The sequence below is a fragment of the Callithrix jacchus genome, chromosome 7 (genome assembly GCF_049354715.1).
Source record: "Callithrix jacchus isolate 240 chromosome 7, calJac240_pri, whole genome shotgun sequence".
In the NCBI taxonomy this organism is placed as follows: Eukaryota; Metazoa; Chordata; class Mammalia; order Primates; family Cebidae; genus Callithrix; species Callithrix jacchus.
In genome coordinates, this window is record NC_133508.1 from 127,447,549 (window position 1) to 127,464,114 (window position 16,566).

The window sequence follows — 16,566 nt, forward strand, 5'->3', positions numbered from 1 at the left end:
ATTTAAAGTAGTGTTCAAACAAAAATTTATTCATTTATTTATTTTTATTTTTGAGACAGGATCACGCTCTGTTGCCCAGGTTGGAGTGCAGTGGCACAGTCTTGGCTCCCTGCGACCTCCGTCCCTGGGTTCGAGTGATTCTCATGCCTCAGCCTCCTGAGTAGCTGGAACTACAGACGTACACTACCATGCCCAGCTAATTTTTGTATCTTGAGTAGAGACTGTTTCGCCATGTTGGCCAGGCTGGTCTTGAACTCCTGGCCTTAAGTGAGCTGTTTGCCTCAGCCTCCCAAAAAGCTAAGATTACAGGCATGAGCTACTGTGCCCCGCCCAAACAAAAATTTACATATAAATGTTTATGGCAGCATGATTCTTAACAGCCAAAGGGTAGAACAACTGAAATATACATCAGCAGATGAATGGTTAAAAAATGTGGTGTATTTATACAAAGGAATTTTATTAAACCATAGAAAAGAAGGAAGTACTAATACATGATGCAACATGAGTGAACTGTGAAAACATGCTAAATAAAAGTCAGACCAAAAAGGCACCAGACAGGATGATTCCATTAATATGAAATACCCAGAATAGTCAAGTCCATAGATCAGAAAGCAGATTAGTGGTTCCCAGGGCCTTAGGGTAGGGTTGAAATGGGGAGTGACTGCTTTATGGATGATGAAAAGTTCTGTAACTAGATAGTGGAGATGGTTGCATAACTTTGTGAATGTACTTAATGCTATTGAATTGCACATTTTAAAGTGGTTAGACTAGTAAATCTTACGTTTTGTGTATTTTATCACAATAGAGAAACTTTTTTAAAAAAGAGAACAAATGTGGTTTTATTTTGGAGACTATACATTTTAAGAAATTTTCTGAGAGCTCCTACAATATGAATTCTTGCATCCAGGGCTCTCCAGTGTTTACCGGACTTTCATTTTCATGCTGGGTCACGTTACTTCAGTGTTTCCCAGAGTATGTATGTGGTATCCAAGATGATTTTAGGTGATAAGGATATTATTGCTTAGAATAAAGATAGGACAAATGAGCAGATTTAAAGAAAAATTTGTAGCAAATAATTACATAGATGACAAGCAAATATGACAGACTTCTTTTGTGAAGATGGTATTCAAATGAAGTTCATTCAATGAAGTTTCAGAAATACTGGACAGTCTCAAACTCTGATTTTTTTGGTGAGTTCAATTTTAGATTACAATCACTAAGTAAACCTCATAAGTATGTACTTTATGAACTGATGATTGGAAAGGGAGAATGGAAAATGAATTTTAGCTTTTATATTTTTGTGTGATATCCTAGCAAAAACTGATCCTAAAAGTGAAGAGGAAGAAAAGCGACGAATTGAGGCTCGGCGAGAGAAACAAAGGCGCAGAAGAGAAAAAAACAGTGAGAAATATGGAGATGGATACAGGTTTGTGTTTAGAGTCAGAATGTTAGGCTTACTAAAAATGATTTCCTAGAAAAGGCAGACACATCAATTGTAATGTGAAAAATTTCTTAAGATTCAAATGAAAAGACTTGTTCAAAGATATAGATATATAGGAATGCTTTTGATTTTTGATTTTATATGTAATCACTACTTAGAAAACCTAAGAAAAAAGCCATTATATTCATAATGGGAATCCAAAAAATATAAAATATTCAGAAATAACAGTATTCTTAAAAGGAAACCAACTTGTTCACGCCTGTAATCCCAGCACTTTGGGAGGCTAAGGCGGGTGGATCACGAGGTCAAGAGATCGAGACTATCCTGGTCAGAAACCCCGTCTCTGCTAAAAATGCAAAAATTAGTTGGACATGGTGGCACGCGCCTGTAATCCCAGCTACTTGGGAGGCTGAGGCAGGAGAATGCTTGAACCTAGGAGGCAGAGGTTGCGGTGAGCCGAGATTATGCCATTGCACTCTAGCCTGGGTAACAAGAGCAAAACTCCGTCTCAAAAAAAAAAAAAAGAAACCAACTTGTTCTTGAGATTTGACTATGTGGAGACATAGTGATCATAGTGATTTTCATGGGCAGGAACTAAATATTACAAATATGTAAGTTCTTTTCAATTCAGATTCCAAAGAAAATTCTGAAGAAGAGTAAATGAGGAGGTACTGACTTTTATGGATATTCAATCATTAAAAAGCTGTTAATAGTTAAAAATATGTGGTAATACACAAAGCAAATTATTATACTGGAATCATTAGCCTGTGAAGAGACTGTAAAGAAGAATGTAATATTTAATAAAGAAAATATTAGAAATGAGGAGAATTGGTTGAACAGTTAAATAACAAAAATCAGTTTAGAGCCTCCTCATATGCTACCTGGAATCAATGTAGTAAAAAAATGAAATTACAGAAAAACAAAATGTTCTGCAAGGAGATTATCCAAATTAAATTAAAACATCACCCAAATTCTTTTGAAAAGTAAGAAAACTGGGATGTTTAATATTTAATGTGATGAGGAAACACAGCTAGTGATAATTTTAAGGAAATTGTTTAAACTTAATAGTAATTTAAATAAACTAAAAATTTAAAGAATAGTATGCCATTTTATTACTAAGGAAAAATTTGACTTGCTAATTAAGGAATGGTCAAAGGACACATAAATTGTTGGTGACGGTATAATATTATAACTCTAGAAAGCAATTTAGCAGTTTTTAAAACAGTCTTAATTTTTCTTAAAGCTTTGAGCCAAGAAGTTTGAGGCCAACCTGGGCGACATGACAAAACCTCATCTCTAAACAAAACCATCCATAAACAGAAGAGTAGTTGTAGTTTTAAAAACTACGACTATTTTTGGTCCTTGTGAGTGTACTGCCCCACTTCTTCTCTCTTGTGATTCCTTCTTTTGGTAGAAGTAACAGGCATAGTTAGGTTTTGGTGTGGAAATAAATTGAAATTATCAGTGTCTAGGAATGTAAAAATCATTTTACATTATAAGATGCAATCTTTTAAATTTAATTGCCCTACGAGTACTTTTCTTATCAAAAATTTTAGATCTGGATATGTTCATGTTAATATAACAAATTGTGATTTGGAGAAAATTAAAACTGAACTTTCATTTAGCTATTTTCTCTAACTCTAAATATAAATCTGATATAATGAAAAGAATGTCAACTCATAATATGTCACTATTTTATGATATAATTTCTTTAAAGTAGTCAAATTATTTTCATTTATTAGAGCAGTTTTGAGTTATGAGGATTCAAGATTGAGTAAATCACTATTCTTGTGATTGGTTCCTTCCCTTGGATATTTGAATGCTTTTAACATAATAAAGAGGATGGAAAGGTGTATACCTACCCTTAAGGGAACCTAGGGAGAACAAGATGGATGTGTGAGAGATGTACACATATAATACTATATGGTGAAGGATACCAGAAGAGAAGTACAATGTAGTCTTATGAGAAATAACTTCTTCATAAGGGTGTAGGAAGCTGAGCGTGGTAATTCTAGCACTTTGGGAGGCCGAGGGGAGGTGGACTCCTAGAGCCTAGGAATTCAAGAATATCTTGGGCAACATGGTGAAACCTCATCTCTACAAAAAATATAAAAATTAACCATGGTCACAGGTGCTTGTGGTCCCAGCCACTTGGGAGGCTGAGGTGGGAGGATGGATTGAGCTTGGGAGGTGGAGGTTGCAGTAGGTTGAGATCATGCCACTGTACTCTAGCCTGGGAAACAGCAAGATTGCGCCACTGCACTCCAGCCTGGGCAACAGAGCAAAAAATAAATAAATAAGGGTGCAGGGAAATCAGGGGAGGCTACGATGATGGAAGTGGTATTTGTGTTGATCTGGGAATGTCAGGGTTACAGGAGGAGTTGTGAGAGGAAGCCCAGGTAGAGGCCATGGTTTGCCATAAAAGCAAATAAACAGGAATGTGTTATTGATATTCAGAAAATTGAGAGCAGTGTAGATTGAAGTGACTCTAGTGCGGTGAAAGGTGTAATCTAATTTAAACATTTAATGAAGGTTTGCTATGTGCCAGATATTGTTAAAGGAATTGGTGAGTAAAGCCAAGAAGGAGAGATTAGGAAATTTCCCAGATGCTAGCTGAAAACATTTTTGTCTTTGTTTTTTGAGGCTTAAGGAGCTAATGATGCCCTTAGAGGAGTAATTTGCTCTTACCTCCTAGAGGAAGTAATAATAACTAATTGAATAATTATTGTGTGTTAGAAATTGTTCTAAGGGCTTTATATGTATTTTTAAAAATCCTCATAACACATCTATGAGCGTTCTGATCTCAATGTAAGAAAACCAAGGCCCAGAGAAGTCAAGTAACTTGCCCAAGATCACAAAATGGAATTAGGATATGAACTCAGCAGTTGGCTTCAGAGCTTATATTCTCAACTATGAAAGTAAATCTAATAGCATTGCAAATAATTAATTAGAAAATGGGACTAGAAACAGAAACCAGTTATGTCACTGCTAGCCTAATTCAAGGAAAAGAAAATAACATGAGATAGAAACAATTATGCTCTGTGCAGTGGCTCACACCTGTAATCCCAGCTCTTTGGGAGGCTGAGACAGGTGGATCACCTGAGGTCAGGAGTTCAAGACTGGCCTGGCCAATTGAAAAAAACCCCGCCTCTACTAAATATACAAAAATTAGTGGGCGTGGTGGTGCATGCCTGTAGTCCCAGGTACTTGGGAAGCTGATGTGGGAGAATCTCTTGAACTCGGAAGGTGGAGGTTTCAGTGAGCCAAGATCTCACCACTCCATTCCAGCCTGGGCAACAGAGCAAGTCTCCATCTCAAAAAAACAAAAAAAAAAAACCAAAAAACAAGTGGGACAGTTCATTCTGGAGTGGCTCTTGAGCTTACAGATGTATGCATTTGTCCAGTCCAGACCTATTAGTTATCCTGAAGTGAAGTGGTCATTAGAAGGTAAGACTTTTGATCACCTAAGAATTCCATAGGAGTGAATTATGATTGTCTGATGGTGTGCCACTATACTTAGTTGATACTACCAGTGGTTTAGAAGCTTGAGGATGGAACAACATGTAAAATGTTACAGAACTTTGGAACTTAATACTTCTTGAGGTTTGCTTTGGCTTTTTAATTGGTCTAGGCTTGAAGTAGATAATTTATATATCCACTGCTTCCATTTTTCCTACGTGGAAGCTCCAAGGTGGGCCAGAAATGCGAAGTGGTAAAATGACTCTGCTGTCTAAATAAGTACTTAAAGAAATATTGGTTTTTTTTTTTTTTGGATTTAAGCTAATTTTAATTCAGTATAAAATGGAAGAAAGGAAATAATTTATGTTGATAAAATTAGTTTCAATGGTATATTCTTGTGAACTTGTTATAAGTGAAAAAAGTAATATTTGAAGGAAGACTTTTTTGTCTTATAGAATGGCATTTACATGTTCGTTTTGTAAATTTCGAACATTTGAAGAGAAAGATATTGAACTGCATCTGGAAAGTTCTTCACATCAGGAAACATTAGATCATATACAGAAACAAACTAAATTTGATAAAGTAGTTATGGAGTTTTTGCATGTAAGTAGCTGTTTTTGAAATGAGAAGCATTTTATTGATGTGAATTTCTTATGATTTCATTTTTCACTTTCCCCATCTCTCACATTTTGTATTTCTAAAATTTTAGTTTACTATTTAAAGAAAGAGTTGTTTTAAAATTAACTCATAATTGCTTGTGAATACCTCTATAATAGAGTTTGTTAAAATTAACCCATAATTGCTTATGAATTCCTCTATAATTTGGATTTGTTATTTCAGAAATTATTACATTTTTCACAGTTGTTTCTGGTGGAGGTGTCCTTTAACAACTTTATTGATGTAGAGTCAGCTATCATCCATTAAGTGGAGTTATGCTAGATACATTCATTCATTATTTCAATTGAGCCTTAAAACAACTCATTTTTATCATGAATGATTATGCTCAGAGTAGCTAAATGACTGTTAGGTGGCAGTGCCAGGAATTCAGAGGTACCGTAAGTGTTTGGTAAAGGGAAAGACAGTTGGGAATGTTAAAGAATGCTTAGGCCGGGCATGGTGGCTTACGCCTGTAATCCCAGCACTTTGGGAGGCTGAGGCGGGTGGATCACGAGGTCAAGAGATTGAGACCATCCTGGTCAACATGGTGAAACCCTGTCTCTACTAAAAATACAAAAAATTAGCTGGGCATGGTGGTGCGTGCCTGTAGTCCCAGCTACTCGGGAGGCTGAGGCAGGAGAATTGCCTGAACTCAGGAGGCGGAGGTTGCCGTGAGCCGAGATCGTGCCATTGCACTCCAGCCTGGGTGACATGAGTGAAACTCCGTCTCAAAAACAAAAACAACAACAGCAACAACAAAAGAATGCTTAACGAAGGGGCTTGAGCTGGACTGTTTATTGAACATACAATTAATTTGGACAGAAGAGATGGAATTATTAGAAAGAAATACAGTGATTATCCAGGCCAATATAATCTTCACAGAACTGTGACCCTTGATTAACACTTTTCTGTAATGTATTTCCGTTGCCCTAACTTAAATACCCACCTACTCTGAGAAGACCACTTAAATATTCTGGCTCCTTTTGATCTCTTTCTGTATATGCTTAAATAATTTTTGTAGGTTCCTAGTATTTTATGAGTCTCTTTTCAACTAAATTGTAAGCTCCTTAAGAAAAGATATTAATTCTTATATAGCAGATACTATGTCTTTCATAGAATGAACATAGTGCTAAGCATTATACTAAGTGCTCATTGAAAACTTTTGATTTTTTCTGTTTTGTTTTCTAGGAGTGTATGGTGAATAAATTCAAGAAAACCTCTATTCGTAAGCAACAGACAAATAATCAAACAGAAGTAGTCAAAATAATTGAAAAAGATGTTATGGAAGGTAAATATTTAAAACAAATTATTTAAAAATTTTACATGCATTTTAATATATCATAACCTGTTGAAATATAAATGTTAGCCACCAGAGTGATACAGTACACAGTCATATATGCATTTGCTCTGAGTGGGTTATCAGAAATGAACTTCGTTGACTTCCTGTTCTCATGCTTACAAATTTATTGCTACCTACCATTACTTCCTTCACTTAAGTTTCAGAGGAAAAGTTACCTTTTCCTCTAAATGAAAGACACTTCTCTCTGTCCTCTGTTTCTTCTATTCCTTCTCCCTAAATTCAAGTTATGAACTCTTCTGTTTTTTAGTCTTGTTTTCTCTTTTGATTCCATTTTTGGAGTTTGTAAATATGCTTTTACTTAAAACAGAAACAAAAAAAACAGCCAACAAAAGGAATAAAAGAAAAGAAAAACATACATTAGTTCTCCTAAAACCTTTCTTTTTCTTTTTAAATAACAATGCTTCTTTAAGCATAACCCACACTAGTCTCTCCTTCATCTCCCATATATTAAATTAAGCACATTAGACAACTTTCTACTACCCTTAGTCTACTGAAACTGCCCTAACAGAAGTTACCAACACCACCTTCTCTAAGTTCTTTTGAATCGTTATCTTCTGTAACATTTTTTACTATTATTTATGAATAACTTTTCTTCCTTTGTGTCTGTGGCACTTCACTGGCCTACTATACTCTTCAACCTTGTCATTTTTTTAGTCTTTGTGCTTTCTCTGCCAATCTTTTAGAATTTGATGTTTCTCAGTACTCTTGTCATTGGCCGCATTACCATCTCCTTTTATATTGTTTACTAATGCATTCACTTACTTACAGAGCTTAAGTTAATATCTAGATGTTGATTACTTATATGTCTATATTTCTAGCACAGATCTTTCTTCTGAACTCTAGTCTCACACATTTAACTGCTTACTGACATCTCTCTACAGCAGTTACACAAAATCAACATACCCAAAATATTTATTATCTCCTTGAGCATATCCTACCTTACAAAGAAAGCAAAACAAAACCTCACAATATCTCCTTCCTGAATTTGAAAAGGGTGTGCACCACTTACCAAAGCCAGAAGTAGAGAGGTATTCTATGTACTTTTTCCTTACTGTATCTATAGCACTGATCAATTGATTACATCAATTCTATCTTTTAAATATTTAACAAATCTGTTTCTTTAAATACAAATCTGTTTCCTTTAAATACTACGTTTATTCAGATCCTTGTCTGTTGTCTTAACAATGGTAGTATTTCTGAAGTAGTTCCCTTACTTGCAGTTTTTCTTATTTATGATTTTACTACATGATCTCATTACTTCAGGAACTTTCAGTGGCTCCTCATCCTCTCTAGGTTAAAATTCAAATTTCTAGGCATGGCACATAAAGTTCTTTATTTTTAGGCCCTTCTTTTTTTCTATTTTCATCCTTATTCTCTTTTTTATTCTCTGTTTCAGTCGTACTAACTTGCAGAAAGTACCATTTTCTCTCACTCTTCCCTTGTATATATTTATACCTTCATTTGTAATAAACCCCAGTTAGCATTTGCAAGAACCAGAATACCTTTGTTCCTTACGAATCTAGTTTTGACATCCTTTCTCCTTTCCTTACTCATCCACATTCATAATCATGAAAATTCTTATTTTACGGTAAAATCAACATTTGTTTTCCTTTGTATTATAGTTTTGGGAGGATGAATGTACAGGTCTCAGAGCATGTTTGTTTAACATGATTAGCAACTGTAATGTAATTCATATATTAATAGTTTTAGTTAGCTAGCTATGTATTTTTAAATCTACTTAAATAGATTTATGAGATGTGGTAGAAATACTCAACATAAACCTACATACCCTGATTTATTTTGGAGGAAGGGGTGTAAATAATCATGGAAACTAAGTAGTAAAAACTTCATTGATCAGAAATAATATATGAATCATTTCTTTAATAATTGGATATCTTTTGTAGGTGTTACTGCAGATGATCACATGATGAAAGTAGAGACAGTTCACTGCAGTGCTTGCAGTGTGTATATCCCTGCTTTACATAGTTCAGTTCAGCAGCACTTAAAATCTCCTGATCATATCAAAGGGAAGCAGGTAAAATTTTGGTCTGTCTTAATAAAGTTGCTGGATTATCCATCAATTTTTTATTGTTCTTTGGCCATAGTTTTCCACCTATCTGTAGTTTTATCAAATTACCAGTTGTATATGGAAATAACTAATTATACTCAGAGAGGCAGTGTAGTATATATTGGTTAAGATTGTGAGCCCTGGAGTAAGACTCCCTGATTTGTTGAGTGTATAACATGTGTTAAGCAAGCAAGTTAGCCTTTCTTTTTTTGTCTAGGCTTCCTTATCTGTAAAATTAGGGCAGATGATCATTCTACTCTTACCTGATTTTTTTAAAGAATTAGATTAATTGAAACATATAAGGCAGTTAAAATAGTGCCTGGTAATGGTAAGCATTCAGGAAATCATAGCTTTTGTTGAACTGTTGTTTTAACTTTTTTTTAAAGTCCAAAACAGTTTTGTGAGAGAGAGACAGTGTGTGTGTGTGTGTGTGTGTGTGTGTGTGTGTGTGTGTGTGTGTGTTTTAGAATAAGAAAGTAAAGATTTGATTATTACTGATACATTTTTCTGATGGTTGGGAAAAATACATTTAAAAACAGAATTACCAACTAGCATCTATTGTTACATTTTTTTAGTAGAATATCCCTGAAAAATTTACTTCTTTTTGGTTAGTATATTTCTGCTTCTCTATTGGCTTGGTTGGTTTTATTTAGTCAGATTTTACTTTAGACCACACAGATGATTATATTGTGGGAAACTGGTTGGTTTGAAAAGCATATTTAAAGATTCAATTATTAAAGCCTTAAGTTTTAAATAGAACATACCCAAGTCTTAAATTTGTAATTTGTATTGAAGTGAACCTCATTTAACTCAGACTTCTTCAGGCATTTTTGAACACATAATCTTTCCTTAGTCTTTGTCTTTTTCTTCTCTTAATATTCCCATGACATCATTTTGGCAATTAGACATTCTATATTGTTTCCTTTCTTCCTCTGTATAATAGTCTTAAAATAACTATAGCCTAGAGGAAGACTAGATACCCTTGTAGTATGAAAAATTATTCTTTATATTTTGATAGCATGAAAATTAATAGTTGGGATCTGGGGAGGCAGATGTGGAGTGGAAAGAAGAGAAGGCAGCTGTCTAGTAGAATCTAGACTTGTAGATTTGGAGAACTGAGTGTTTTCTGTTGCAACTGATTGGCTTGAATCTTCATTGTTTTAATTCATAGGTTTAGATTGTGGTCACTGTAGTTGCTATTGCGCTATAGTTTGTAAGAAAATTAATCATTTAAATCTAAGGGTTTGAGCATGAAATGCTGCTTTAATTATGGAAATATTTTTCATGGCATGGTTTTCAAGTACTCTCAGTGTGTTCTGCTTTTTATAGGCTTATAAGGAACAAATAAAAAGAGAGAGTGTCTTGACTGCTACAAGCATTTTAAATAATCCAATAGTGAAGGCGCGATATGAACGTTTTGTTAAGGTAAGATTTTAGGGCAAAAGCCTTTTCAATAATATTGTATTGCAATGATTGGTGACATAGGAACCTTTTGTGATACTTGAATATAGTATAACATATTAATAAGACTTCTACTCAACATCTTACATATAGGTAAAGCATCTTTTTTCCTAATTGTTGGGATTGGCCAAATGGAAGCAGTGATTCCTCTCTTACCACCTTTGTAGCTCTGAATCAATTGAGAAATACATAAGGATTCAATAGAAAATAAAAATATAAGCTTTATTCTTGATTTAAGAAAAAATTGACTTGGAGAAGATACCTTAGATATGTGGTTGCTCTGGACTTTAATATTTCACTTCTAAATTAGGTAGACTTAGATGCCCCCAACTTCTGTTTACTGGCCAAGATGGACAATCAGCAGGCTTCTCCTAGTTTGCCACATGGCAAAGAACAGACTAGAATGTACCTTTTCTGTCACTGGGAAGACCCCAAAGAGAGGGCACCCAGAAGGGATTGAGTTGTGTACACCCAGTTTTTGCTTCCAAGCATACTAATTGATAAATCATTCCTTTTCCTTGTATAAAAGTTGGATGGTAGCAGGAAGGTCAGATATGTTGTTGCAGAAGAAGGAATCTCATGGAATTTGGAGGGCAGGAGAAGAGAGGTTTACTTCTAATGTTAGGAAACTCTTATGTGAATGATTGGATATATACCTGCCCTCCCCCGCTTTTTTTTTTTTTTTTTGAGACAGAGTCTTGCTCTGTCATCAGGTGCCAGGCTGGAGTGCAGTGGCGCAATCTTGGCTCACTGCAATCTCCACCTCCTGGGTTCAAGCAGTTCTCCTGCCTCAGCCTCCTGAGTAGCTGGGACTATAGGCATGCGCCATCATGCCCAGCTAATTTTTGTATTTTTTAGTAGAGACGAGGTTTCACCATGTTGACCAGGATGGTCTCAGTCTCTTGACCTCGTGATCCGCCCGCCTCAGCCTCCCAAAGTGCTGGGATTACAGGCGTGAGCCACCGTGCCTGGCTACCTGGCCTGCTTTACTTCTCAGGGTTTTTGCCATATGTTATGGCTTGAATCCATCTTTACATAAAATTTATTATAAATACTATACAAATAGGAACTTACTATGATTCGGGAAATTAATAGAAATAAATTTCAGAGGTTAGTCTTTTGGTTTTGTTCTGTTTTTACTTCTCTTATAATATCCACACTGGTCTGCTAGAAGTTAGTTTTTCAGTCTTTACAAAATAATACCTACCTTAAAATCATTATTCTCCACTGAAGAGAGCTGTTGTGTTGGAAGATTTACAAGAGTGTGTTATCTACATTAGTAATGTAGATTAAAGAAGTTTTGTTTATTTTGGCTATTGTGACTATTAACAGCTACTCTGTGAAGAAAACCTGATATATATTTAATGTCCATTAAATTGTCCCTCTGCCAGTGCTTTCTAAACTAAATAATACCAGTTCTTTTGGTTTGTTCCTTAGGGGCATATTTTCTAATTTGTTAATCTAATAGTCGTTAATATTTGTCACTGTTTACTATATTCTTGACACTACTTTAAAAAAATGAATGCAGCCCTGAATTGAAATCCAATTTTATGGGAGGTATGGCATCAAAAAGAAGCATCGTAGCTAAAGAAGGAAAAATTAGATTTTTTATTCTTGCTTTGTCACAAACTTTTGAGAAGTCAGTGGTTTTTATTGCTGTATGAAGATAATATTTAATGAGGGAAGAATGCAAAATTAGAATTTCCATATACCGTTTTCAAGTTACACAGTCCAGTCTCTTCATGGAATGGGAGACGTCACTTGTGGGAGTATTCTGCTCATGCACATACTGTAGAGAATTCACCTGAACTGAGAACTCCTCTAGAACTTTGTTACTCAGAATGTGATCTGTGGTTCAGTATTGGCATCACTTAGGAGCTCATTAGAAATGCAGAATTTCGGGTCATACCCAGGCCTACTGAATAAGAATCTTCATTTTAACAAGATCCCTGTTGATTTATATGCATGTGAAAAATCAAGAAGCATTCCGATCACATTACTCAATAACGACCCTTTGTTTAGTGTGCCTCTCTGCTCCCTTCCCTGTTGTCATTCCCTGGAACGTCCTTTGCTCATGGTCAGCTCTGTCATGGCTTAAAACTCCTCCACTGTCAAGTGCTCTTAGTCTGACAAAATGCCCTTTTAAATCTTTGTTCCTTAGAGACACAGCAGAGAAGACAGGAAAAACAACAACAACAACAACAACAACACTTTGTCCCATTGAGATAATCAGTTCATCAGTTTCTCCTAATTCTCCAACTGTATCATCCTGTTCTGCCTTAACTTTAACTCCCTGTTCTATGCATTCATAATCACCCCTTTTGGTAGGGAATGCTACTGTTCCTAAATTCCTTATTTGTTCTAGCTCTATGGTTAGCGTTATTGTTTGTCTTGCTAAAAAATATGAATCGTGCCAGTCCTCTGTTTCCCAGATTTTCACTCAATTCACAATAATTTTACTTAATAACTACCAGTGTAATGTGTTTTTTATAGTGACTCTTCCAATGTTTAATAACTTCATGTCTCAGATTTCATTCATGCTCTTTGCTTCCCATATCTTTTTCATATATATATATATATATATTTTTTTTTTAAGATAGAATCTCATTGTGTTGCCCAGGCCGGAGTGCAGTGGTGCCATAGTAGCTCACTGCAGCCTTGAAATCCTGGGTTTAAGCCATTCTTCTACCTCAGCCTCTCTAGTAGCTGGGATTACAGGCACACACCACCACACTCAGCTATTAACCATGTTCTTATTTCTTCTCTTGCATTAGGGAGATTGAGACAATTAGATGTGAATTCAGTAAGTGTTGGCATTTCTGCCTTAGATATATCCTTCCTCCACCTTTATTATCTGTGAGGAAGAACCTTCTTTGCCCTTCATCTGTGTCTTTATTTCATCATTATTTCTTCACTTACTTGCATCTGATTTTTTTCCTGTTTTTTTTTCTCTAGTCTTCCACAAATGGACATGCTTTTGAGTTCCCTAAACTAAAAATGACTTAGCTTTTCCTAGATTTTGGCCCACCCTATTTTATCATCTCATCTCTTCCCAGCATTCTTGAAATGGTAGTTAACTTTGCACGTGCTCTTCACTTCCTCTCTTTCCTTCTCAACCAAAGGAATGTGCTCAGTTACCCGTGAGGCTAAAATAAATAAAAAGCTGCCTAAGCTCTTTTTTAGGCTTTCTGAATTAGGGTTTCCCAAACTTTGCTGATAAATACCTCCTGAAATGCTGCCTTTTTTTGTTGTTGTTTTTTGGTGAGATGCAGTCTCACTCTCGCCCAGTCTGGAGTGCAGTGGCGCCGTCTTGGCTCACTGCAACCTCCACCTGCCAGGTTCAAAAGATTCTCCTGCCTCAGCCTCCCGAGTAGCTCTGTCTACAGGCATGCACTTCCACACCCAGCTAATTTTTGCCCAGAAATGCTTCTTAAATGTGCAAGTTACCAAACTTTTCCCCTGGAAAGTTTGATTCAGGTGGTCTAAGATTAATCCAGGAATTTGTGTTTTCAGCAAGAGCTCCAGTACAGACTAAATGAAAATCTTAGGGTGTTGGAACCAGGGCCTGTGGTGTTTGACAGCTTCATAGGAAATTTAAAGATACATTCTTGGACAACTGCTACTGTCTAATTCTCACATCATACTTTTGAAACTGCTCTTCCTAAGATTACTAATGATATCATTATCAAATCTAGTGACCTTTAATACATTTTAACATATGATCATTTTAAACATATAAAAATAAGGGGATAGTACAATAAATCTTCAAGAAGCCTCATTTTGTAAAGGTGATCAACTCTAGTGACCTTTGCCAATTGCTTTCTGCTTTTTATTTATTTTTATGTCATTTGATACTGTTGATCTATCACTCTTGAAACTCTTTTCCCGGATAGTCTTTTACTGTTCTGGGTTTCCTCCTGCACCAAGTGTTCCGTCATTTCTAACTTCTGCCCCCATGTGCAGTATAGGCATCTTCCTAGGGTTTTTATTCCAGTCCTTTTTTCTACTTAATCCATCAGTCCCATCCCAGGGCTTTCCCATTTAAGACCCTCATTTCACCATGCACTCTGTGCAAGCAGGCAATTCGCAAATTTAAATATCTTACTTTGAACTCTTCTCTCTTTTGAGTTGCAAACTTATAGCTGCCTATTAGACATCTGGATATCTGAAGTTATATATATTAATAGCATATACATACTTCTTCCCCTTTTCCTTTCCATTAGAATAGTGATTGTAATTTATCTGTTCCTAAAAATGTCATCATGTCTTTTACATTTCCCTGGTCTGGGCTATTAGAGTAGCCTCCTCACTAGTAGTTCTTCTTTTGGTTCTCTGCTTCATCCTGCACATTCCCGTGCCATTCATCTTAAAGGATAGTGCCAGTCTTAATATTTTCCTGTTTAATACTCTCCACTGTTACGTCATTTCTTATTACATTAATATGGCCTTCTGATATGGTCAAATTAATATGAGATTGATCCAGATATATAATTCAAGTATTAAAATATTAAAATAAAGTTGTACCTGTGAATGTTTACTGAGAGGTTTGTCTACTTTTTAAAAGTAGAAATGAGGCATGTTATCTAGTACGTAAAACAAGGTACCTGATTTTCATTTGAGTTTTTCAGAGATTCTGTAACATTAAATACTCATATAAGTAAGTAAAATATACATCTTTGCATCATCTCTTTTGTTTCTACTAAAAACCACACTTGCCTTTGTCATATATATATATATATATATATGATTTTAGAAATATAGTTCAGGGGAAAATATGACCTTTATTCCAATTTATGGAGTATAAAGTAATGGCTTCATTTATATATGCACATTGATATGAAATGGACACTCAACAAATACTTGATGAATTTATTATAATTTAAAATGAAAAGTTTCCAAATGGTATTTATTCCTCATGATATGGAAAGTAAAAATTTCACTTGCCATATCATGTAACAATGAATGTGCTGATTTTAAAAGTCATTTCTTATGTTTTTAGGGTGAGAATCCTTTTGAAATTCAAGACCATTCTCAGGATCAGCAAATAGAAGGAGATGAGGAGGATGAAGAGAAGATTGATGAACCTATTGAAGAAGAGGAAGATGAAGAGGAAGAAGAAGAAGCAGAGGAAGTGGGGGAAGCAGAGGAAGTGGAAGAAGTAGAGGAAGTGAGAGAAGGAGGAATAGAGGGTGAAGGAAATGTAGAGGGAGTGGGGGAAGGAGGGGAAGCAGGGGCAGTGGGAGAAGTAGAGGGAGTGGGGGAAGTAGAGGACGTTGAGGAAGAAACAGCAAAGGAAGAACCTGCTGACTTTCCTGTTGAGCAACCTGAAGAAAATTAAATACAAGTTATTAGATTTAAAAGGAGCTTTACATTTCTGTTCTAATGTAAAAAAGGGTAAGAAATTTAATAGCTTAAAATAAATTAACACCCATGTTGCATGCATTCCACATACTAAAATTTGTTTTATATAATTTCTAAATGTTTGACATTTGTTTAATAAAATGAAGGTAAAACTATTTTAGTTTAGTTTTTATAGCTACCAAACTTAGATCCAATAAACTGTATAATTTTTAAGCTTAATTTTTATTACTTTATTGATGTTAAGGATAACAAATGTGTATTGTTAGTATATCTATTCTAATCATTTTATCTTAAATGCTGCTCTTGGGAGAGAATATTCAAGTATGCATTAATTTTTTGAATACTTACCCTAGAAGATATAAACTGGGCAAGTATTTTGTGCTCTGTGTATTTTTTTACTGCATTGACATTGAATAGTAATTTGCGTTAAGATACGCTTAACGGCTTTTTGTGACCATGTTTCTCTTTGTAGCAATAAAATGTTTTTTACGAAAACTTTCTCCCTGGATTAGCAGTTTAAATGAAACAGAGTTCATCGATTAAATGAGTATTTAACATCAAAATTTGCCTTAATGTATAAGTCCAGTTCACAAGTATTTTAAATCAATTAAGAAGACTTGAATTTAAGAAAAAAATTTTTCTCAATCATATTTTTGAAAAGTAAGACTAAAAATTTTTTTAAAAACATTTCAAGTAGAGGTCAGTCTGTAGCTGACCTTTTTTAATATTTGTTTTAGTTTGTTCCTTTTCTCTGTACCT

At 35.1% G+C, this 16,566-nt stretch overlaps 1 protein-coding gene across 4 annotated transcripts in view; it reads left to right on the forward strand.

Annotated features, from left to right (window-relative positions):
* The window catches only part of ZNF326 (zinc finger protein 326), a 67,128-nt gene extending 50,826 nt beyond the window's left edge, over window positions 1-16,302 (forward strand). For all 4 annotated transcript variants that reach the window (XM_078332399.1, XM_078332398.1, XM_002751060.7 and 1 more), the window contains 6 exons: window positions 1,315-1,426; window positions 5,356-5,503; window positions 6,746-6,845; window positions 8,822-8,952; window positions 10,315-10,410; window positions 15,446-16,302. In XM_078332399.1, the coding sequence (XP_078188525.1) occupies window positions 1,315-1,426; window positions 5,356-5,503; window positions 6,746-6,845; window positions 8,822-8,952; window positions 10,315-10,410; window positions 15,446-15,784 (926 nt within the window). In that variant the 3' untranslated portion in view covers window positions 15,785-16,302. The remainder of the gene's footprint in view (window positions 1-1,314; window positions 1,427-5,355; window positions 5,504-6,745; window positions 6,846-8,821; window positions 8,953-10,314; window positions 10,411-15,445) is intronic.
* Window positions 16,303-16,566: the final 264 nt, after the last annotated feature.